Here is a 24,404-nt window from a genome sequence, read left to right as displayed (position 1 = left end):
TTTACTATTAGTACCCACCACCAGCAACACTATATACAAAGTTTTACAAGGCTTTGGTCTCCTCTTTACAGGGGTTCTCCCTTCCCTCTGGGGACTACCCCTTCCCTGGCCGATCCCCCTTTGCACTGGCTGCCAGCCAGCCTTTATAGCTCTTCCACAGGTGCAGCCAGTTCCTGAGGCCAGGCACCAGCCTTTTCCCCAGCCCCAATCTATTTCCCCTGATTGAGGCTGGCTGAGCAGGGGCTAATTAGGTGCTTTTGCACCAACACCCTGCTACAGAGGCACTTCTGTAAACCCCGCTCAAGGCCGAGGTGAGTTAGGCACCTGCCTGCCATGGAAAGCCCTATGTCCCATTTGTTTTTTTTTTAAACTGTGACTAGTATAAACATGAATCTTTCCATATCTCATCAAGAAATATTTGAAACTCATGAGTCTGGTAGCTTTCAAAAATATTTAATAACCACATGTGGAACTCACTGCTGCATGATAATTTTTTTGTGTTTAAAAATAAAATTTGTTTGCTTTATTGTTTTTAAATGTTCAGAGTTTCAGTTTCATCAAACAATCCATTGAGATCAGAATCAGATGCCTTGTGTCTTGACTGACACTACAGAAAGACGTGTCAAAACCTCTCTATGTGACACAAGTCAAGTCAAAGGAGTAAATGTAGACTTACACTACATTCGTAGATTGTAATGCCAGAAGGAACATAACATAATAACGACCATACTGGGTCAGACCAAAGGTCCATCTAGCCCAGTATCCTCTCTTCCAATAGTGACCAATGCCAGGTGCCCCAGAGGGAATGAACAGAACAGGTAATCATCAAGTGATCCATCTCCTTTCACCTGTTCCCAGCGTCTGGAAAACAGAGGCTAGGGACAGCTTTCCTGCCCATCCTGGCTACTAGCCATTGATGGATCTACCCTCTATGAATTTATCTAGTTCCTTTTTGAATCCTGTCATAGTCTTCGCCTTCATAACATCCTCTGGCAAAGAGTCCCACAGATTGACTGTGAAGAAATACTTCCTTTTGTTTGTTTTAAACCTGCTGCCATTTAATTTCATTTGGTGACCCCTGGTGCTTGTGTTATGAGGAGGAGTAAATAACACTTCCCTATTCACTTTCTCCACAGCAGTCATGATTTTATAGATCTCAATCATATCCCCCCTTAGTCATCTCTTTTCTGAGCTGCACAGTCCCATTTTACTAATCTCTCCTCATACGGAAGCCATTCCATACCCTAATCATTTTCGTTGTCCTTTTCTGAACCTTTCCCAATTCCAGTACATCTTTTTTGAGATGCAGCGACCACATCTGCACTCAGTATTCCAGATGTGGGTGCACCATAGATTTATATAGAAGGGACCATTGTGATCACCTTGTCTGACCTCCTGCATAAACACAGGCCAGAGACCTGCCCCAAAATAATTCCTAGAGCAGATCATTTAGAAGTACACCCAATCTTGATTTAAAAATTGTCAGGGATGGGGAATCCACCATGAGCCTTGGTAATTGATTCCAGTGGTTAATTACACTCACCACTGAAAAAATTGTACTTTATTTCCAGTCTGTTTTTGTATAGGTTGATGGAAGAATTCTTCCACCGACTTAGCTACTGCCTCTCACCAATAGACTCTTATTTGATCTATGACCCACTATTCTAAATGTATGGGACCCTGAGTGTCATCTTGGCTGGAGAAGCCCTGTCTGTGCTCTCTAGGCTAAAGTGGTTTGTGAGACTGAGCTGAAAAAACATCTTTAGAAAACAGAATCAGTCTTTCTCACCTCCCACTTCACTCCATTGAACTCAGATGTGGCTTCCACATGATCCAAATGATTGTTTGCATATAATTGTGTGAGTGTGAAAAGAGTTTTGTTTAAAAGAACAGAGCATATGAAAATGGTTTTTTATTTGTATGTGTGTTGTCTGCAGACCATGCTTTTGGTTTTCTTTTTTCCTTTAAATTAACGATTACATATATGACTTGAGCGATAGAGGATCTGGCTCAAAATGGATGAAAAAATGTATTTCAGTCTGCCTGGGTAATTATACAGGAAGAATAAAAAGAATTATTTCCAGTGGGTTTTAGAAACGGACTGCTTCAGCCTTTGTTTTTTGTTCTGTCCATGAAAACTGTGACTCCCCAGACTCGGTAATTAAAAATGCCATTAAGGAGTGGGATCAGGGGAGATCTAGCTTTCTCCTGTAACAACTACAATTATAAGCAGGTATCTGCAGCTCATAAATAGAGGGGAAAGAGTAAAGAAACCTGCACCTTCCTGATGGGACATAAAGGTACCACATACTCAGTTGGAACATGCTAAGAGAATCCATCACCCTGAAGAAACATGAGAAGGAAAAACTTGAATGTAGCTACCAAATCCTGAAGAAATTAGAGATCGTTGTTTATGGTCTGAAACTTCCTGCAGTTCCAGGTAAGTATCATCCCGTTCCCCCTCCCCCCCCCACTACTGCTCTGGATTGATAGCTCCCAACTTTGTTGTTTGCAGTGTAGTTGTAGCCATGTTGGTCCCAGGTTATTAAAGACAAAAGGGTGGATGAGGTAATATATTTTATTGGACCCACTTCTGTTGGTGAATGAGACGAGCTTGTGCACTGACCTGAAGAAGAGCTCTGTGTAAGCTCTGTCTCTTTCACCAGCAGAAGTGGGGCCAGTAACAGATATTGCCTCACCCACCTTGTCTCTCTGTAGTTTCTAATGCACATTCAAATGCAAAATATTAATGGCAACTCCAGCAATGTTAAGGCAGTTGCATTTTGCAAATCAATGGGATGCATAACCCTCAGATGTGTTGATACACTAGGTCACTGTTGAGAGACGGCGTTTGATGAAGCTGGGGCACGTTGTTTTTCAGAATCTGTTGGAGATAAGAGCGAAGGCCAAAGGGAGTTGTGGAGTGAGCTACCCACAGTGCTGTATGCCATATGATATTCTATATAGTCCTGTGCCATGCAGCTTCTTACAACACCCTCATCCCTGTCAAATCCGAGCCCCTTCCAGTCGTGCATGAAGTGATGACTGAGTGTGTGGTGCAGTGATTTGTTTGTCAGGGGTTTGCTTTGGGAGATTTGTTTTCCAATATAAACTCGGCTCTTTTTTGTATTGGAGAAGGCAGGTCAAAGCAACGCGCCCTGCTCTTGGAGTTGAAGGTGGTGAGGTTTGTGGTGGGCTTGAGTCCAAGCCCACTGAATGAATTCACCCAGGGACTGAATCCTGAGCCAGCTTTGTCTCCTGCTCAGGTGAGTTTTACCCTGGCAATGGAGACTTCCACTGGGCCAGGGGAGCAGCGCTGTCGACCCTGGTCCGCATGCCAAAGCATTAGGTGATCTGTAATACTCACTGATGGAAATCCAAGTAAAACTCCAGTACCATAGAGGGGACGAAAACTTCCTACTAACCCCTTCATTTAGATGCAACAACGTAAGATTAAAACAAGACAAAAACTTAGCTCTCAGTGAAAGATTCTGATTGCTGGAGGTGCTATTCACACTAATCAGTACACATCTTTCAGATGCTCCAGACCTAGGCCACTGAGCACATTAAACAAAAGGACTGAGACTTTGAACTTGACTCAGTATTCTGTGGGAAGCTGCGCAGAGAGCAGAGAACAGGTTTGAAAGGGTTAAGGTAGTGGTGAGGGATGCAGGAGACTTTTCTATTCACTTCTCATGCTGTTAAGGTTTTGGGTGGGTTGGATGTATCTCAACACAAAATTAACTACAGCAACTCCTCACTTAAAGTCATCCCGATTAATGTTGTTTCATTGTTACGTTGCTGATCAATTAGAGAACATGCTCATTTAAAGTAGTGCAATGCTCCCTTATAACATTGTTTGGCAGCCGCCTGCTTTGTCCACTGCTTGCAGGAAGAGCAGCCTGTTGGAGCTAGCTGCTGGGGGCTTGGAACCAGGGTGGACCGGCAACCCCCATATCAGCTCCCCGCTCCCCTAAGTTCCCTGTGCGGCAGCCTCCCGGCAGGCGATCAATTGCCAGCAGTTCAGCTGTCCCTCCCCCCACTGCCATGTGCTGCTCCTGCCCTCTGCCTTGGAGCTGCTCCCTGGAGCCTCCTGCTTGCTGTGCGGGGAGAGGGGGAGGGTAATGTCAGACTGTCCCTTGTCCCCCCTGCTCCTGCACCCCACTTACCCCTTCTCCATAGAGCGAAGGGGGACACAAGAGGGCTCAGGATGAAGGGAACTTGCTGACCGCAGATGCTTTCTCAACTTCCTGATCTGCTGTATAAGGAAATATACTTAGAGTGACGTCATCGTACTTAAAGGGGCAATGCACACCTCTCTCTCTCTCACACGGGGTGTGTGTCTCTGTCTGCTGTGTTTCTCTCAATTCATGCCACCTTGCAGAGTGTGAGGCTACATTAACAATGTGTTAACCCTTGAGGGCTCAGCCGAATGCTAGTTCATCATTTAGCAGTAAGGAACTCCCTGGGAAATATCCCACCCGCTTCCACCCTCTAACTTCACCACCTCAACCAAGCTTCACAATCAACATTGCTGTGTAAAGTATTAAATTGTTTGTTTAAAACTTATAGTGTGTGTATATAATATAGTTTGTTGTCTGGTGAAAATTTTTTTCCCTGGAACCTAACTTTCCCTATTTACATTAATTTTTATGGGGAAATTGGATTCGCTTAACATCGTTTCATAGAATCATAGAATCTCAGGGTTGGAAGGGACCTCAGGAGGTCATCTAGTCCAACCCCCTGCTCAAAGCAGGACCAAACCCAACTAAATCATCCCAGCCAGGACTTTGTCAAGCCTGACCTTAAAAACCTCTAAGGAAGGAGATTCCACCACCTCCCTAGATAACCCATTCCAGTTCTTCACCACCCTACTAGTGAAAAAGTTTTTCCTAATGTCCAACCTAAACCTCCCCCTCTGCAACTTGAGACCATTACTCCTTGTTCTGTCATCTTCTACCACTGAGAACAGTCTAGATCCATCCTCTTTGGAACCCCCTTTCAGGTAGTTGAAAGCAGCTATCAAATCCCCCCTCATTCTTCTCTTCTGCAGGCTAAACAATCCCAGTTCCCTCAGCCTCTCCTCATAAGACATGTGCTCCAGCCCCCTAATCATTTTTGTTGCCCTCCGCTGGACTCTCTCCAATTTATCGACATCCTTCTTCTAGTGTGGGGCCCAAAACTGGACACAGTACTCCAAATGAGGCCTCACCAGTGCTGAGTAGATTGGAATGATCACATCCCTTGATCAGCTGGAAATGCCCCTACTTATACAACCCAAAATGCCATTAGCCTTCTTGGCAACAAGGGCACACCGTTGACTCATATTCAGCTTTTCGTCCACCGTAACCCCTAGGTCCTTTTCTGCAGTACTGCTGCCCAGCCATTCAGTCCCTAGTCTGTAGCAGTGCATGGGATTCTTCCATCCTAAGTGCAGGACTCTGCACGTGTCCTTGTTGAACCTCATCATATTTCTTTTGGCCCAATCCTCTAATTTGTCTAGGTCCCTCTGTATCCTAGCCCTACCCTCCAGCGTATCAACCACTCCTCCCAGTTTAGTGTCATCTGCAAACTTGCTAAGGGTGCAGTCCACACCATCCTCCAGATCGTTAATGAAGATATTGAACAAAACCGGCCCCAGCACCGACCCTTGGGGCACTCCACTTGATACCGGCTGCCAACTAGACATGGAACCATTGATCTCTATCCGTTGAGCTCGACCATCTAGCCAGTTTTCTATCCACCTTACCGTCAATTCATCCAGTCCAGACTTCTTTAACTTGCTGCCAAGAATACTGTGGAAGACTCTATCAAAAGCTTTGCTAAAGTCCAGAAATAGTACATCCACTGCTTTCCCCTCATCCACAGAGCCAGTTATCTCGTCATAGAAGGCAATTAGGTTAGTCAGGCATGACTTGCCCTTGCCCTTGGTGAATCCATGCTGACTGTTCCCGATCACTTTCCCCTCCTTTAAGTGGTTCAGGATTGATTCCTTGAGGACCTGTTCCATGATTTTTCCAGGGACTGAGGTGAGACTGACTGGCCTGTAGTTCCCTGGATCTTCCTTCTTCCCTTTTTTAAAGATGGGCACTACATTAGCTTTTTTCCAGTCATCCGGGACCTCCCCCGATCGCCATGATTTTTCAAAGATAATGGCCAATGGCTCTGCAATCTCATCGGCCAACTCCTTTAGCACCCTCGGATGCAGCGCATCCGGCCCCATGGACTTGTGCTCGTCCAGCTTTCCTAAATAGCCCGGAACTACTTCTTTCTCCACAGAGAGCTGGTCACCTCCTCCCCATACCGTGCTGCAGAGTGCAGCTGTCTGGGAGCTGACCTTGTCTGTGAAGACAGAGGCAAAAAAAGCATTGAGTACACTAGCTTTCTCCACATCCTCTGTCACTAGGTTCCCTCCCTCATTCAGCAAGGCGCCCACACTTTCCTTGACTTTCTTCCTGTTGCTAACTGGGCCCAAAACTGGACACAGTACTCCAAATGAGGACTCACCAGTGCTGAATAGAGGGGAATGATCACATCCCTCAATCTGCTGGAAATGCCCCTACTTATACAACCCAAAATGCCATTAGCCTTCTTGGCAACAAGGGCACACTGTTGACTCATATTCAGCTTTTCGTCCACCGTAACCCCTAGGTCCTTTTCTGCAGAACTGCTGCCCAGCCATTCGGTCCCTAGTCTGTAGCAGTGCATGGGATTCTTCCGTCCTAAGTGCAGGACTCTGCACTTGTCCTTGTTTCGCTTAAAGTTGCATTTTTCAGGAACATAACTACAACGTTAAGTGAAGAGTTACTGTACCGCTAAACAAAGATTTCCTTTGTGTTAATAGTTTATTTTTCCCAGGTAAAAACCCCACGACGAACCCAGAATGGGAAACCAAACAGCCATCACAGAATTCATCCTCCTGGGATTTGGGGATCTCCCTGAACTTCAGCCCCTTCTCTTCCTGCTGTTTCTAGTGATCTATGTTTTGACCATGGCTGGGAACATCCTCATCGTTGTGCTAGTTGTGGCTGATCAGCACCTTCACATCCCCATGTATTTCTTCCTGGGGAACTTGTCCTGCTTAGAGACCTGCTACACTTCCAACATCCTGCCCCGTATGTTGGCCAGTTTCCTGACAGGGGACAGAACCATTTCATTCAATGGGTGTCTCACACAATATTATTTCTTTGGATGCTTAGCAGCTGCAGAATGTTATCTCCTAGCAGCCATGTCTTATGATCGATACCTAGCGATATGCAAACCACTGCATTATGGAGCCCTCATGAATGGCAGGCTCTGTCTCCAGCTAGCTACAGTGTCTTGGGTAAGTGGCTTTCTGTCTAATACTATATTAACATTTTTTATCTCCAACTTAATCTTCTGTGGTCCCAATGAAATTGACCATTTCTTCTGTGATTCCTTCCCAATGATGAAACTATCCTGCAGTGATACTCATCTGACTGGACTTTTAACATCCATTGTGGCTTGCATATGCTCACTGCCTCCGTTTCTATTAACCGTGACATCCTATATTTATATCATTACCTCCATCCTGAGAATCCCTTCCAGCACTGGGAGGAAGAAGACATTTTCCACCTGCTCCTCCCACCTTATTGTGGTTACAATTTTCTATGGGTCGATACTGATTGTTTATGTGCTTCCGCATAGCAACAGATTGAAGGACTTTAACAAATTCTTCTCTGTCTTTTACACCGTCCTGACTCCCATGGTCAATCCACTCATCTACAGCTTGAGAAACAAAGAAGTAAAGGAGGCCCTGAGGAAAGCTTTCAATAAATGTATGGATTTTAAGACACTGCAGAAAATTCAGATTGCTTCACGTTAGTGAAACACAATTAATAATTTTGATTTTCTTTTGAGTTAGTGAGATGCAGCCAGGCATCCCCTAGTTTTAGCCATTGGGAATGTGCAGATGTAACATCTGCAAATATACAGGAAAAGAAAAAAAAAGTGGAGTGCAGGATCTATTGATCCCGTTGTATAAACAGTTTATGTTCTTAGGAAGATATGTTGGTAGCAAATTCAATTAAGTAACATAAGTACATTTATCTTACTATATGTCACTTCTCTTAAATGATCTTTCTTTCTTTCTTTCTTTCTTTCTTTCTTTCTTTCTGTTTTTTATGATACCATCCAAGATGCTAGGTACATACTTGGCCGGCTTGCCCCTCCTGCCACAAGAGCCAGTGGGGCTACATTTCTATTTTTAGCACACTAACTCAGTCAGAGATAGTGTGGGTATGTCTCTTGAGCTGGAAACTACACCATCCATCTCCAGTTTATACAACCCCTTTGTGCCTATAGAGTGGTATTAAACCCTCGTAATGGAGGGGAGAATCTGAAATGCGAACAAACGTTGAAATATTGGAATTGCTCACCAGACAAAAATAAAATTTGCTGACCAGCTGTTCTATCCATGGAACTATCAAACGTTTTCTGATTCTAACTTTATCATTAATACATTTTCTCTCACTCTTGGTATCTCCAGCGCTGCTGCTTCTCCCTTCATCTCTCTCCATCTCATCTTTATGACCTGAGAGTAGAGTTCTAGGACCAGGATTCAGCAGAATTCTCCTGATCCTTCTCCCTTGGTAGTTTCCACCTGGCTGCTCTCTCAGATCACAGAAAACCAGACATACTGTGATATTTAGTGCAATGTGCAGTCACGTCTGCAGTCCTGTTTGGATGAGCACTTGTCCCCCAACCAGTGAGAGATCTAAAAGGGACCAGGCTAGCTGCACAGTCTCTCCTAGAAGATGTGTAATTCGGTAATTAATTATTGGATCCATTAAAGTGCGATGCGGCCTATCTGACAGGCTGCAAACTGTGAACACTGTGCTCCACTGCCACCACAAAACAACAGAACTTGTTTTTTTTACTCAGAAAAATAGTTGAAAAACATTTCTTTATTTCCTGGAAATATACCTTCCATGAGCAGCAAAAAACCCACTTTTTCAATGGTAAAAATTTGAATAGAAATTTTTGCCCAGCTCTAATTACGACTCCTTGGAACAGCTGAGCTCTGGACTGTGCTATACTTTTTCTATACATTCTATACACATTCTGTTTCTCTCAGCAACATATGCAAGGATGGTGTATCTTTCACAGAAAACATGCACCCTGAACATTTTCAAATAATTTCTGAGATGGGAAAACCAAATAAGATAATTAATCAAAAGGATCTTTCTAACTGAATGCTCTCTCTATATATATATATGTGTGTGTGTGTATGTATTTTAAACAAGAGGCACAGTTACTTTTCAGTTTGCTCTCAAGAAGAAAACAGGGCAGGGAGGCAGGTTTTGTACTGTATAACATCCTCTAGAGAGACTAGTAAAAGGAGACATACTACAGAGTTGCAGAATACTGAGTGGATCACAGCAGATAAATCAGAGCTCCCTCATCGCAAGGAGCATTCAAATAAATTTAGAATTGATAAAAGGAAACACTTCCCCCACACACAGTAAAATTAGTGATGGAACTCCGTGTGACTAGACAATATTGAGACTAAGTGTAAAAATTTCAGCAATGCCTAAACGACATAGGCACCTATATCTCATTTTCAAAAGTGTGCGAGGAACTATCTGGCCACTAGATGCAGGATTTTGAAAGATATTTAAGTGCCCAAAGATGCACATTTTCAAAAGCACTGAGACATCTAACTCCATTGATTTTGGTAAGAGTTAATTGCCCAAATGCTTTTGAAAATTCTATTAGGTGCCTATCTGGACCTTTCGGTATCTAAATACCTTTAAAATCTGGTTTTTAGATTCTTAGGGCCAGATTTTGAAAGGTATGCTTGTTTGGATGGAACAATTACTGGACCAGCCACAAATTCTGACCTCCATGACTGAGTTAGCATACACAGTGCAGTCAATATTTGGAGAGGCGTATCTCTCATTGCTGCTGACATTGCTGTGAGTGTCCTTCTTTTGGTTTTTGGCCTCTGTGTGTTTTCCCTATACAATGTTTTTGGAAAAAAGTGTGCAGCATCCCTTGAATGAAATGACCCGTAAGTGATTAAGTCTCCTGGGGACCTGTCTGTGACAAGATAAAGTTGGATCGTAATCTCACATGTAATTAGTTCTTCCAGTTGAAGGGGAAGATGATGGCTCACAGAGGTAACCTAAGAGACTATAGTGATGTGTACAACTCTAGATACACAGACAGAAGATAATTTTCAGAACTGGAACAAAGAACCAGATGGGCACTTTGAACAATGATATCCTAAAGAAAGAAACAAAGAGGAGTCCAGATTCACTTTCAGAGTCAGAATTCAATGCTGCTCATTCAGAATTAAACATTCTATGGAAGCAAATTCAGACTCAGTGTAAAGAGGTGCAGATCCTTTGCACTTATAATAACCATCTGAGCCCATCATAGTCCAGTGCAAAAATCCCCATTGACTTCAATGTGGCCTCAAGGTTCCTTTTCTAACAATATTTTTCGTTCAGTCAACAAATTCTGCTCTAGTTTACACGCAGAAGCTGTCTGATGACTCCACTTAAATAACGAGAGAAGCTTTGGGTTCAGATGTGTCTGATTGTGACATAATTTGTGTCTGAGTTTATAAATGGGATCAGAATCATATTCAGCGGAGTTACACACAGTTGTAAATTAACTCAGAAGCTGGACTCATTGGGGTTACACAGTAATATAAGCCCCATGCAGGAGAAAGAAGGGATTCATATTCAGTGAATATGCATAGATCAGGAACAAATGCATTCTGAACTTGAAGTATTGAGCTCTCTCAGAGGGAAAACACATTACTTTTGGATATCATTAGACTCTAGCAAGACAAGAAAGAGGAGAGGGGAAGAGATTCCATCTTTCTTCCCTTTTCTTTTATTCCTCTTTTTTCCAAGACACCCTCCACTTCAATGTCCAGGTTCCATTAGTACAATGAGACCACCTGGCACACTCATCTTTCTGGATGAGATTTTCAAAGGCTCTGAAGGGACTTATGTTCCACAATTCAATGAGGGCTGAAATAACATAGGCTCCATTGAAAATCCCAGCCTCTTTGCTCAGGAAATCTTATCCTATCTCACCCATCATTCATCTGATTTTTTTTTGTTTGTTTGAATTGCTGTTTTACTAATTGATTCTTTCAACCTCACTTGCAGAAGAAATGGACATGGGAAATCAGAGTACAGAGACCGAATTCATTCTTCTGAGATTCCTCATCCCTCACAACCCGCTTATTCTCCTCTTGTTGGTACTTTTGCTCATCTATCTAGTGACATTGGTGGGGAACTTGGTAAAAATCCTTGTGGTGTGGATGGATTATCATTGTATTATCATATGTATTTCTTTCTCTTAAACTTGTCTCTCCTGGAGACCTGCTTCATATCTTCCATCGTCCTAGTGATCCTGAGGAACCTGCTGTCTCAGAGTGAAGCTATTTCCTTCTCTGGGTGCATCATCCAGTGGATTCAGTTTGCCATCTTAGTTTTCCTTTAGTTGTCCTTTACCCTACATGTTATGTCCCCTTCTTGTTGCCCCTGTTTTGTAATCTGCCCAGTAACAGCTAAGTGGCAGGAAATGTTGGCACCTTTTTGGAAAATTGAGTGGGAAATGATCAGGTGACCTGAAAAAGCTCTCCCTGGTAACAAAAGGTTATAAAAGCACGCAGCGCCCTGTGACGAGTTCTGTCCATCCTACAGGCAGCCCAGTGCTGACATCTAGTCACTGCTGAGACAACGGGGCAAGTCCAGAAGAGAGAAGATTGCTTATCTGTTCCTGTCCTGGTATCCTGAGATGTCCTAGTGTTCATCATTCCTGCCCTGACATTGGTGTCTTTTGATGTTGTCCTTGGATTTTGTGTATCCCGTGTTCTGTACAATAAGAAGAATGGTGATGGTGACTTTTTACTTTGTCTTACCAATTGTTATTATATGATTTTGGGGCCTTGACTTAAAGCCTGTTTGTATTGTAAACACCTGAGTGGTTTTCCTGTTGTTTATTGGGTGTAGTTATTTGGGGGTCCTTTAATAAACTGTTCATTTTGGGGGGGGGGTGTGGGTTTGCACCTAATCTTGCCTCCTTGGTTTTGAGGGAGGGGGACGAGCTTTCAGTGTGAGGGTTTGGGCTTGATTAGGGTTCCCAGGTTCCTTAGCAATTTACACCATGATAACCCCTTTGCTGAACCCATTCATATATACCCTGAGGAATGAGAAGGTCAAAGAGGCATTGAGAGAGGCCATCTCACATAACATATTTCTTCCAGGCTCTCTAAGAATCCAAAAGGTGACCCTCACAGTCAAATACCCAAAGAGATAAGCTCAGAGATGGACAGGCGTGTTGTGAATATTTCTATCTGCATCCCAAAACATGATTTATGTGCCTGCCTTCACCCTCACACACAACCATCTGACCACTGATTACAACCCTTCAACACTAGCTACCCAAACAGTGGACAGCTACCATCATGGGGGTGTTCTCCTGGATAGGCCATGGTGGAGGCACCTGCTGCGTGGACAAAGAAAACCATTCTAATGGTGTGGGTCAAAGAGACCCTGAGACTCTCAGACAAGTGGGGGAAGAAGAAAAATCACAGGGCTTGGTGTACAATATAGCAACCAGGGTGGGTCCAGGAGGATTTTGGCTGGCCAGGAGAATGTACTCTGATTCTGTTCCATTCCTGGAAATGAAGAAGAAGCCTGTCTAACGTGGCTTGTGATGAAGTGTAAGATGTGATGAGACTAAATATTCATGCAGGCCATTTGCTGGTTTCAGTTTCTCCCATCTCACCCCACTCTGGGGTCTCGTTGGTCTCTATCACTGGTCACAGATCCCTGAAAGGAGGAAATGCAGGTATTTGAAAGCAGGTTGGACCTGCAGGGGGATAAGTGGTTGGTAGCATATCCAGATCCTGGTCTATGTGTGGAAGAATGGCAAGATTCCACCCTGTGATCAGTCTGGGCAAGAGGCAAAATACTAGAGAGACCAGGAAGTGGACAGCCCAGTAACCATGGTTCCATCTCATATAAACATGTGACACCCTCCCGCCCCAAGATGCAAACACTCATACATTTTGGGGTGTTCAGAAGATGGCTCTGTTTCTGAATGTTGCAGATTTGCCTCATCTTAGGTCTGGTCTACACTAGAAAATTAGGCTGGTTTCACTACATCGGTCTCTCTTCCTCTTATTCACTCCCAGTGGAGCATAAGGCGTCAACCATTCTCCTCCATTCATTTAGTTCTTGAGCGAGGCAGCAAATTTCATCCCACTTCATTCCCATGCCTTTCATTTCCTCTTCAATGGTCCTTCGCCACGTCCCCAATGGTCTACCTCTCCTCCTTCTTCCTTGTGGTGTCCATCGTAGGGCAATATGAGGGTGTCTATCAGTACCCATTCTCAACACATGCCCCAACCATCTCCATCTTTGTTGTTTGGCTTCATCCACTATGTTGTTAATGCCCGTTAATCAGCTCACTTCAACATTGGTGATACGCTGCGTCCAGTGTATGTTAAGAATTCACCTAAGACACCTTCCTTCAAAACCCCGAAGCCAATTTTCTATCTTCTTGTTGGTCCTCCATGTTTCCGCCGCATAAAGCAACACAGAGCGGACGTTCGACCTGTAGATCTCTACCTTGGTTTTCATTTGCAAGATGGCCGACCTCCAAATGTTCTGAAGTCTATAGAATGCAGTTGCTGCAAGACCGATTCTGGTAGATATCTCCTTCCGAATATTACCATCAGCCGATATGTAACTACCAAGATATTTAAAATCGTTCACCTCCTCCAATTCTACGTCACATACTACTGTCTTCATCGAGCTGGCTGTTTTTACTTTCATTGTTTTGCTCTTACCGGCGTGGATATTAAGTCCCACGCACCTTGCTGCTCTACCTACTCTATCAGTCTTCTCTTGGAGGTCCATCTGAGAGCTTGAAATCAGGGCGATGTCATCCACAAAGTCACAATCTTCAATATGACCAGAGGGTCCCCATGCGATCCCTCTTGGCCTATCTTTGGTGGCTTTCCGCATCACCCAGTCTATAACCACAAGAAATAGGATGGGCGAAATAACACATCCTTGTCTAACTCCCGTTCTCACATGGAACCACTCGCTCCGCTGTCCTTCATGGCGAACACAACACTTATTATCGGCATACATATCTTTGAGGATGTTAATAACTTTCAGAGGGAATCCATATGTTTTTAGGATATTCCAGAGAGATGGATGGTGGACGCTATCAAATGCCTTCTCGAAATCAAGGTAGTTAATGAACAGTGGCGAGTTCCATTCAAGGGATTGTTCCATTATCATACGTAATACAAATATCTGATCAACGCATCCTCTCCCACTCCTAAATCCTGTTTGTTCTTCCCTCAGGATCTCTTCTACTGCTTGTCTTATTCTCTGTAACAGGACTCTGCAGAAAACCTTCCCGAGCACTGATAACATGTTTATACCTCTCCAATTATCACACAAAGACAAATCGCCCTTCTTTGGTAATTTCACAATGATACCTTTCTTCCATGCTTCAGGTACTTTCTCTTCTTCCCATGCCTTGTTGAATAGCTCCTCTAGAATCCTGGCACTCATATTCAGGCCGGCTTTTAGCATTTCTGCGGTTATTCTATCTTCGCCTGGTGCCCTATTTTCTTTTGTCTGTCTAATGGCCTCTTCTATCTCTCGCTCTGTGATAGGCCCTTGTTCTACCTTCATCTGAAAACTCGTTTCCTCTATTTCAACTACCTCTTCAGGATTTGGTCTATTTAGAGTCTCTCTAAAATGCTCTGCCCATCGATTAATTTGTTCTTTCTCTTCTATTAATATTCTCCCATCCTTTCCTCTAACCGCTGTTGACCTATTGCTGAACCCTCCTGTCAAAGTCCTCGAGTTTGTATGTATGATCTGAAATCCATACTTTCCGCTGTCTTCTCTTATAGCCAAGCACTGTCTTGCTGGCCTCCACATATACCTTCTCAATGTTGTCACAAATAGTGTTTATATTACCAGTTCGCAAATCATTTAGAAGTTGAAACTTTTTCGAGAGCTCCAGTATGAACTGTGCGTTTACCGACGGTTCTTTCAACTTCCTTGAGTCGAAAATTTGTTGCCCATAAACTTTCTTCGTCTTTCTCAGTTTTATCTGAAACTTAATCAATACAAGGTGATGATCGCCACCTACATCTGCACTTCTTGATACTCTGGTGTCCAACAACGACCCTCTCCACTTTCGATTGATCGCAATGTGATCAATTTGGTTCCTGGTTTTCCCATCTGGTGATATCCACGTCAACTTGTGTATTGTCTTGTGTTGCAAAATTGTTCCACCTATCACCAGTCCATTCTCAAGACATAAAACTACAAATTGTTGACCATTATCATTTCTCTCTCCAACTCCTTCCCTCCCCATACATGCTTCATACCCGTCGTTATTGGAACCGACTTTAGCATTGAAGTCGCCCATCAAAATCAGGATGTCGTGGCATGGGGTCTTAAGTATCTCTTCCTGAAGTCTGATATAGAACAACTCTTTTTCCTCTTCCTCGGCTTGTTCAGTAGGTGCATAACATTGGATGATGGTGGTCTTCGCATATCTGGAGAAGAATCTCGCTCTTATTATTCTGGAGGTAACAGGACTCCATCCTAACAAACTCTTTCTTGTCTGTTTGTCGACAAGGATGCCCACCCCTTCATGGTGATATCCATCTGTGCGTCCTGAATAAAAAATTGTCTCACCAGAGTCCAGTGTTAACATACCAGTGTCCGTCCACCTCATCTCACTGATCCCAAGGATGTTAATACCATATTTTCTCATTTCCTTTGTTACTAATGCTGTTCTCCCTGTTTCATACATTGTTCGAACATTCCATACCGCTATCTTAATTTGTTTTTTGGGTTTAACCAGAGACTCCATCGAAACAGGGACTTCCTTCCGGCTCTGATCCCTGTTTGTCATATTTGGCATCTCTGGCTGGCTACCCACGATTTTGTGAATTTCTGGGGATTTGATTGACATTTCTGTGGCACTTGTTTTTTTTTTTACGTGGTGGGTTGCCAACCCAACGCACAACCCTCCTCCTTTCACATCTTGGGCTTGGGACCAAGCAACGGCGGAGTTACTACATTGGTCAGGGATTGACAAATCCACACCCTGCACTAGGGCAATGAAAAAATTCTTCAGTTGATGTAGCTGCTGCCTCTTGGGGAGGTGGATTTCCTATGCCAACTGGAGAATTCCTCCGGGTGGTGTAGTGTCTACACTGAAGTGATACAGCTACAATGACACAGCTCTGCCACTGTTGTTTTTTAAGTGTAAACAAATCCATAAACTACGTTCAGAGTTGGTTTAAAAAATGAATAAAATACAAAAAAAAAGTTTCCCCCCCTTAATTTTGAAATTTAATTGAAATTTTGAAGTCTGAACATTTTCAACCAACCCTTTCCTGCTGCCTTTCTTTGAGCTGTTAGTACCATTGAAAAGAGTGGCTAAACTGCTGGTGAAATTCACCTGTATCCAGAGAACCCTCACAAGGCCTATGCACCATTTATGTCTCCATCGATGGTTAAATCCAGTGTAACACCTATTTTGAGGATTTAACACTGATTCAAGTGTTTCAGTGTCCTGGATTTGACCTGCTTCACAAAGGCAAATTTCATCCTCTTTTAATTCATTGGGAACGAGGCACTGTATGGGTGGCAACTAGGCACTAAACAGGTTGTGTCACACAGGAGAATCCTAAATTAACTGGGTAAAGTTGTCAAAAGTGCTTAAGAGCCAGGTCACCAAACACAAACAAATGAGAAGCTCTGTTCCTAGCCTGGCCTGGGTTGTTTTCCTCAGGAGCAGGAACAGCTACTAATTTCTATTTTGTATGGTGACCGGCCTGCTTTCTTCCTTGATGTGCTTCCAGCAGCAATCACATGAATTGCATGTGGAACAAACACCGACAGCTCCCCTTGGCAGCCTCTCCCGGGACCCAGAGCTGTGCAGGGGAGACCTCACCCCTAGGAAGTAGGGCCCAGCGGATGCTATTCTGTGGCCTTGGGCAGGGCTGGCGCAACCCATTAGGTGACCTTTGGGGGATGTTCGGACGCCGTGGTTGTCGGCGGTATTTCGGGGGTGGGACCTTCCACCGCCTCTGTCGTGGGCGCCATTTTGGAGGTGGGACCTTCTGCCACCTAGGGTGCCAAAAAGGCTGCCAGCGTTCCTGGCCTTGGAGGAACACTGCAGATAGAAGCCAGACAGACTATGTCTACACTGTGTTGTTAAACCGAGGTACATGTTTGGACCCAATCTTTCTCTCCCTACTGTCCACATAGAAATCTGTCTGACTCGGGACCTAAGACCCTCCTGTGACAGGGCCAGGGTCTGACCCCAAATCCCACTGAGGCTTGGGTTCAATCATTGTCATTTTGTGGTATGCACGTAGCTTAAGCTGCAGACCCAAGTCAGAAGGTCTACACAGTGCAGTATGGGAACCTTAGCATCGCTGTGAGACCTGATTGCAGCAACCCAGGTTTACAGTGCAGTGAGGGCACTCCTATCTATCTGTCTGTCTGTCTAATCTATCCATCCCTCCCTCCTTCTCTCCCCATGGCCACTCCTCTATCAAGCTATCTAATCTCAATTAAGCAGGAGACTTTCCTAGGGAAATTAAAAATAACGTGTGGCTCAGAATCTGAGTATGAGCAGAACTAGTGTAGGAAGAAAAGTAAATATGGCAGGAGAACAGCTTGGCTTAACAGTGAAATCCTTGCTCGTCTTAAACACAAAAGAACAGCTTACAAGAAGTGGAAGATTGGACAAATAACCAGGGAGGAATATAAAAGTATTGTTCAGGCATGCAGGTGTGAAATCAGGAAGGCCAAATCACACTTGGAGTTGCAGCTAGCCGGAGATGTTAGGAGTAACAAGAAGGGTTTCTTTAGGTATGTTAGCAACAGGAAGAAAGTCAAGCAAAGTGTGGGCGCCTTGCTGAATGAGGGAGGGAACCTAGTGACAGAGGATGTGGAGAAAGCTAGTGTACTCAATGCTTTTTTTGCCTCTGTCTTCACAGACAAGGTCAGCTCCCAGACAGCTGCACTCTGCAGCACGGTATGGGGAGGAGGTGACCAGCTCTCTGTGGAGAAAGAAGTAGTTCCGGGCTATTTAGGAAAGCTGGACGAGCACAAGTCCATGGGGCCGGATGCGCTGCATCCGAGGGTGCTAAAGGAGTTGGCCGATGAGATTGCAGAGCCATTGGCCATTATCTTTGAAAAATCATGGCGATCGGGGGAGGTCCCGGATGACTGGAAAAAAGCTAATGTAGTGCCCATCTTTAAAAAAGGGAAGAAGGAAGATCCAGGGAACTACAGGCCAGTCAGTCTCACCTCAGTCCCTGGAAAAATCATGGAACAGGTCCTCAAGGAATCAATCCTGAACCACTTAAAGGAGGGGAAAGTGATCGGGAACAGTCAGCATGGATTCACCAAGGGCAAGGGCAAGTCATGCCTGACTAACCTAATTGCCTTCTATGACGAGATAACTGGCTCTGTGGATGAGGGGAAAGCAGTGGATGTACTATTTCTGGACTTTAGCAAAGCTTTTGATAGAGTCTTCCACAGTATTCTTGGCAGCAAGTTAAAGAAGTCTGGGCTGGATGAATGGACGGTAAGGTGGATAGAAAACTGGCTAGATGGTCGAGCTCAACGGATAGAGATCAATGGTTCCATGTCTAGTTGGCAGCCGGTATCAAGTGGAGTGCCCCAAGGGTCGGTGCTGGGGCCGGTTTTGTTCAATATCTTCATTAACGATCTGGAGGATGGTGTGGACTGCACCCTTAGCAAGTTTGCAGATGACACTAAACTGGGAGGAGTGGTTGATACGCTGGAGGGTAGGGCTAGGATACAGAGGGACCTAGACAAATTAGAGGATTGGGCCAAAAGAAATATGATGAGGTTCAACAAGGACAAGTGCAGAGTCCTGCACTTAGGATGGAAGAATCCCATGCACTGCTACAGACTAGGGACTGAATGGCTGGGCAGCAGTACTGCAAAAAAGGACCTAGGGGTTACGGTGGACGAAAAGCTGAATATGAGTCAACAGTGTGCCCTTGTTGCCAAGAAGGCTAATGGCATTTTGGGTTGTATAAGTAGGGGCATTTCCAGCTGATCAAGGGATGTGATCATTCCCCTCTACTCAGCACTGGTGAGGCCTCATTTGGAGTACTGTGTCCAGTTTTGGGCCCCACACTAGAAGAAGGATGTCGATAAATTGGAGAGAGTCCAGCGGAGGGCAACAAAAATGATTAGGGGGCTGGAGCACATGACTTATGAGGAGAGGCTGAGGGAACTGGGATTGTTTAGTCTGCAGAAGAGAAGAATGAGGGGGGATTTGATAGCTGCTTTCAACTACCTGAAAGGGGGTTCCAAAGAGGATGGATCTAGACTGTTCTCAGTGGTAGAAGATGACAGAACAAGGAGTAATAGTCTCAAGTTGCAGAGGGGGAGGTTTATGTTGGATATTAGTAAAAACTTTTTCACTAGTAGGGTGGTGAAGAACTGGAATGGGTTACCTAGGGAGGTGGTGGAATCTCCTTCCTTAGAGGTTTTTAAGGTCAGGCTTGACAAAGCCCTGGCTGGGATGATTTAGTTGGGTTTGGTCCTGCTTTGAGCAGGGGGTTGGACTAGATGACCTCCTGAGGTCCCTTCCAACCCTGAGATTCTATGATTCTATGATTCTAGTGACTAGGTCCCAGAGGTCATGCAGAGACATAAATATCTGTGGTGGTAGTTGTACACATGTATTCTTTGCTGTCAGAGATGAGGCTGCCCCTTCTGCCCGAGGTAGGCCTGAAAGATTGCCACTAAATAAGATCTAAATTGATATTGCAAATTAATAGATTCATTGATGTTAAGGCCAGAAGGTACCATTATGATCATCTAATAGGAATTTGCACCTAACACAGACCAGAGACTCTCAGCCAGTGTGTCTTGCCTTGGAACCATTCACTTTTTGGTGAACAGAATAATTTAACCAAATGCAAGGAAACGATCTGAATTGAATTAGGCTCGGATTTTTCTAAGGCACCAAAGGGAGTAAGGTGCCCAACACGCTTTGAATTTCTATGGGATTTGGGGGATTAATTGCTGCACAAACTGTCTAAAATTGGTGAAAGTGGGGAGAGGAGAGAGGATGATACCAAGATCTTCTTGTGTTTCCTTTACAATATACATGAGAGTTTGCGTTTGAACTGATTGGTAAGGTACAAGAGCATAGATAGCTAGCTAGTTGGATCCCCAACTGGAGGTGGGCAGGAAATGGTATTCCCATCCTGTGACCATTTTGAATTTCAAAAAATTTCCTGTTACAGATCAGGACCAAGCTGAAACCTTTCAAAGATTTATGACCAACCCCCACCCAACACCTCCCAGGCTATAGAGGCAGCTTCTGTTTCATCCTCTCTGGGCCAGTGTATATTTATTTATTTATACAAAGTGGAACACCACCAACAGGAGAAACTGAGATCCCCGCCCCCACAGGTGGTATGGTATGTTCCCTGGTCTGAGTCAGGCAGAACACATTCTTGAACCTGGTGCCCTCATCATCAAGCTACTGATATTGAGGAGCAGGTTGGTCAATCTCTCTCTCTTTTCCCCCCATCTAGTTTTAACCAGAAATTCTTTCCTAGACACAAGAAACCTTTTCCCATGAAAATTTTGGCAAAACTGGTATGTTCCCTTGAGAAATTTCGGTTACAATTCATTCACATTTTTCTGGTTTGCTGAAGGTTTCCTGACCCGTTTTATTCCCAATCTGTGGCTACATTGATACTTCATTTACTCCAGTAAATGATATCAGTTCATTTACAGCAGCGGAATACGTACATGTATATACTTGTGCTGCGGACAGTAGAACTGGGGGCCGCTCGGCTTACACCGTGCCTTGTAAAACTGGAATCTGGTGCAACAGCTAACAAGGTGAGTTCTCACACTAAGAACTGCCTATCTCTAATCCACAGGTGTTTTCATCTACGGAGTGTTAGAGAGATTGTATCAACTCATCTGTGTACATGCTATTTGAAGAAGAATTTAATAAGGTCATTATTGACAGCTGAGAAAATAAAGAGGAAAGAACATAGAAGGGAAAATCAACTCCTGATATTTCTTTTTTTGTTTGTTTGGTTTTTTTTGCATTAAGCCTGGGATTTTTAAAGGGTCCTAAGGGAACAAGACACAATCAATGGGTAAAATTTTTAAAAGTGCCTAAGTGACTTGGGAACCGAAGTTCCATTTTAAAAAAGTGACTTGGGAATTTAACACCAAATTTTCAAAGGTGTTTAGGTGCCTAAAGACTTAGCTAGGCACCTAGTAGGATTTTCAGACATTTCTAACCAGGTGAGGTACCTAACTTTCCCTTGATGTTCAATGGGAGCTGGACAGATTTCTGTTCTAGGTACCTTTGAAAATACCAACCCAAACGATGTAGCAATCAACCAGGTTTAATTCCAGAAAATGGGCAAAGTAATTTCCCTCTCCTTTTCTGTGCTGGGAAAAGAAAATCAAGTGAATTTTAAAGGGTTGGGTTGTCAGAGGAGCCAAAAGGATTTAGGCATGGAATTCCCATTCCATAACCTCTTTTGAAAATCCTGTTTGAAATTATTTGCATGATTTGTGCATGTTCCCTACTTCATGGCATCTTCTGTGGCTGATCAGGAGTCCATCGGAGTAGGGCATGAGCAAGGACTGCAGCATCAGGATTCTTTTATAAAGTAAGTAATTCAGCATGTGAGTCCCCAGACATTTTTTTTCTTAGTTGGAGCTGGTCATAAAACTTAATTTTCATTCAATGGGAAATTTTGACTTTTGAAATTTTGACAAATAAGTTTCTTTTTTGAATTTGAAGGGAAAACTGAACTATCAAATTCCGTGGCACCAAAGTTCTGAATGGGAAATGTCAAAATTCAAAAAGAAAGATTGAATTGAAATGATTTGATAAATTGAGATGCTGGGGTTTCTTTTATTAGAATCGACATTTTGGTGTTTCATTTTGAAATGTCAACTTGTCTCCTGATCAGAAAAATCAAACAAGGTGTGGAAATCAACATCTCCCCATGGAAAATGTCCCTGTCGACTAAGCTACACTTCATGGTAGGAATTATTTTTATGTAAAAATATCAATCCCACTGACATTTCATGGGGAATACCCACAGTCGTGAGGCACCTCACAACCACCCACCCTTGGTGTGAGGAAATCTTATCTGTGCCTGCCAGGGGTCAGTTCCCCAACCCCACCTGCCTCTGGAAACACAATCATTAGCATCCAGGCCTCCTCAGGCCCCACTCTCTCTTAACAATCAGAGCACTCCAACCTTCGTGTCCTCTGAGCTTCTTCCTACAATGTCCAGCCCCCAGATTCACTGGACACTCTCATAATTCTCTGTTCCTCTGCTCTCAAAGGAACACCCCAGCTTACCAGTCACACCAAAGAATACAATTCCACTCAGCACACCAGCCCTTGGGTTTGTTTACAGAGAAAGCAAGTCTAAGTTTGTTTAACAAAAGAACAGAGATTCAGATGACAGCCAGCAGAAAGAGTGGAAACAAAAAGGTTACATATAAAACAAAATAACACTCAAACTAGAGCCTAAATTGAACTACCCTGCTATTGCCGTGTCACACAGAGCAAAAGCTCACCCCAAATCCTTGCAGTGTGGTGCTGGTCTTCCATTCATGAGACACGTGACTCTGTCCTTTTGCTGTCCTGGAAAGATGCACAGTTTGTCCCTGTCCCTACAGTTACGGTCCAAAAATCTACTGTCTGCACTTGCTAGGTTTGCCTGGCTAGAATCACCACTCGAGGCTCTGCAATCAGTTGATTAGCATTTGGCTCAGACTGTAAATAGGTGGCCATTGTGCACCATGCAATACCCAGTTTACATGCAGACAGACAGATAAATATACATCCCTTGCCAGGAAGAAGATTTTGGAGATCAGTCCCAAGTGTCAGACCTTAAGTGGGTAATTGTCAGTATATATCCAGAACTCCTCACACATTTTCCATACATATATTTCACAGTGATTATAATGATCAATGTGACATGGACTTTCAATACATTCCTTATATGGTGCTTTTGGTGAACTACTGTGTAGATACCAGACCAGGGGATCTCTGTAACAAGACCTCTGTGTCCTTTGCCAGTTGGCACCAATTGGCCCTTTCCTCTTAGGTCTGTGCATTCCATCCACCCAGTTCAGGGCTGAGCAAAGTCTTCCTTGTTGGTTGGCCAGTGCTAGTTTCATTTCCGCTAAATGAAAATCTTAGACATGGCTCTAACCAACACCACAAGTTCAAAACCCTCTGGAACTGAGAAAAGAAGTTTTGCAGATGGGTCTGCCTTTGATAGTGGGCGAATCCAAAATCTGTGAACTGTTTTGCAAATAATTGAAACACTTTCTCTCTTTCCTTCAGAGATGGAAGATGCTGAAGAACTGATATGGGAAAATCACACTGTGGTGACTGAATTTATACTCCAGGGATTTTCCGATCTCCAGGAGCTACCGGCCATCCTGCTGTTTGTTGTAGTGTTAGTTATGTACATAGTAACAATGATGGGAAACAGCCTCATTTTTATGCTCATATTGGCTTATCCTCCTCTCCAAACTCCCATGTATTTTTTCCTCAGGAACCTGTCCTTCCTGGAGATCTGCTACACCTCAGTCACCATCCCCAAGATGCTGGTGAATTTGCTGGTGGAGCTGAGAACCATCTCCTACTCAGGATGCATTGCACAGATGTGCTTCTTTTCCCTTCTAGGAACTGCTGAGTGCTTGCTCCTGGCAGCCATGGCGTATGACCGGTTCACAGCCATATGCCAGCCCCTGTGTTATGTGCTCGCGATGAACAGGAGGGTGTGTGGGTGTCTGGTGGCTGGCTCGTGGCTGGGTGGAGTCGCTGTGGCACTGATACAGACTGCTCTGATAGCCAAGGTTCCATTCTGTGGGTCTAATGCCATTGACCACTTCTTCTGTGACATTGTGCCCCTGATACAGCTGGCTTGTGGTAATACCTCTGTGAATTGGACTGAGCTCCTCGTGGTGGCCACCTTCGTGGTGATCGTCCCCTTTGGCATGATCCTAGTCTCCTACATCTGCATCATCTCCACCATCCTGAGGATGCCCTCATCTGAGGGCAGGGGCAAGGCCTTCTCCACCTGCTCCTCACGCCTCATGGGGGTTTTCTTGTTCTGTGGGACATGCTGCATGATGTATTTAAGCCCCACCTCCAGCAACTCACTTGGAAGTGACAACCTGCTCTCCCTGCTGTATACAATGGTTACGCCAATGCTAAACCCCATTATTTACAGCCTGCGAAACAAGGAAGTGAAAGGGGCCCTGAGGAACTTCCTGGACAGAAAAAAAATTGCACCTCAACTATGA

At 44.1% G+C, this 24,404-nt stretch overlaps 1 protein-coding gene across 1 annotated transcript; it reads left to right on the top strand.

Moving 5' to 3' along the window:
• The first annotated feature begins 6,883 nt into the window (after positions 1-6,883).
• Positions 6,884-24,404, top strand: LOC123347891 (olfactory receptor 10A4-like). Its single transcript, XM_044985077.1, has 2 exons — positions 6,884-7,458; positions 23,447-24,404. Exons 1-2 carry the CDS (start codon positions 6,884-6,886, stop codon positions 24,402-24,404), a joined length of 1,533 nt encoding a protein of 510 aa, XP_044841012.1.

The sequence above is a fragment of the Mauremys mutica genome, chromosome 13 (assembly GCF_020497125.1).
Source record: "Mauremys mutica isolate MM-2020 ecotype Southern chromosome 13, ASM2049712v1, whole genome shotgun sequence".
In the NCBI taxonomy this organism is placed as follows: domain Eukaryota; kingdom Metazoa; phylum Chordata; order Testudines; family Geoemydidae; genus Mauremys; species Mauremys mutica.
The sequence above is the reverse complement of the archived record's forward strand: the minus strand, read 5'-3'. Positions and strand labels throughout refer to the sequence as shown.

What these genes read in the sequence shown, in the direction of transcription:
- LOC123347891 (XM_044985077.1), top strand. Translation starts at nt 6,884, where the DNA reads ATGGGAAACCAAACAGCCATCACAGAATTCATCCTCCTGGGATTTGGG. An exon ending in TCCTGCAGTGATACTCATCT is followed by an intron (nt 7,459 to 23,446) that starts GACTGGACTTTT and finishes AGAGATGGAAGA; the next exon opens with TGCTGAAGAACTGATATGGG.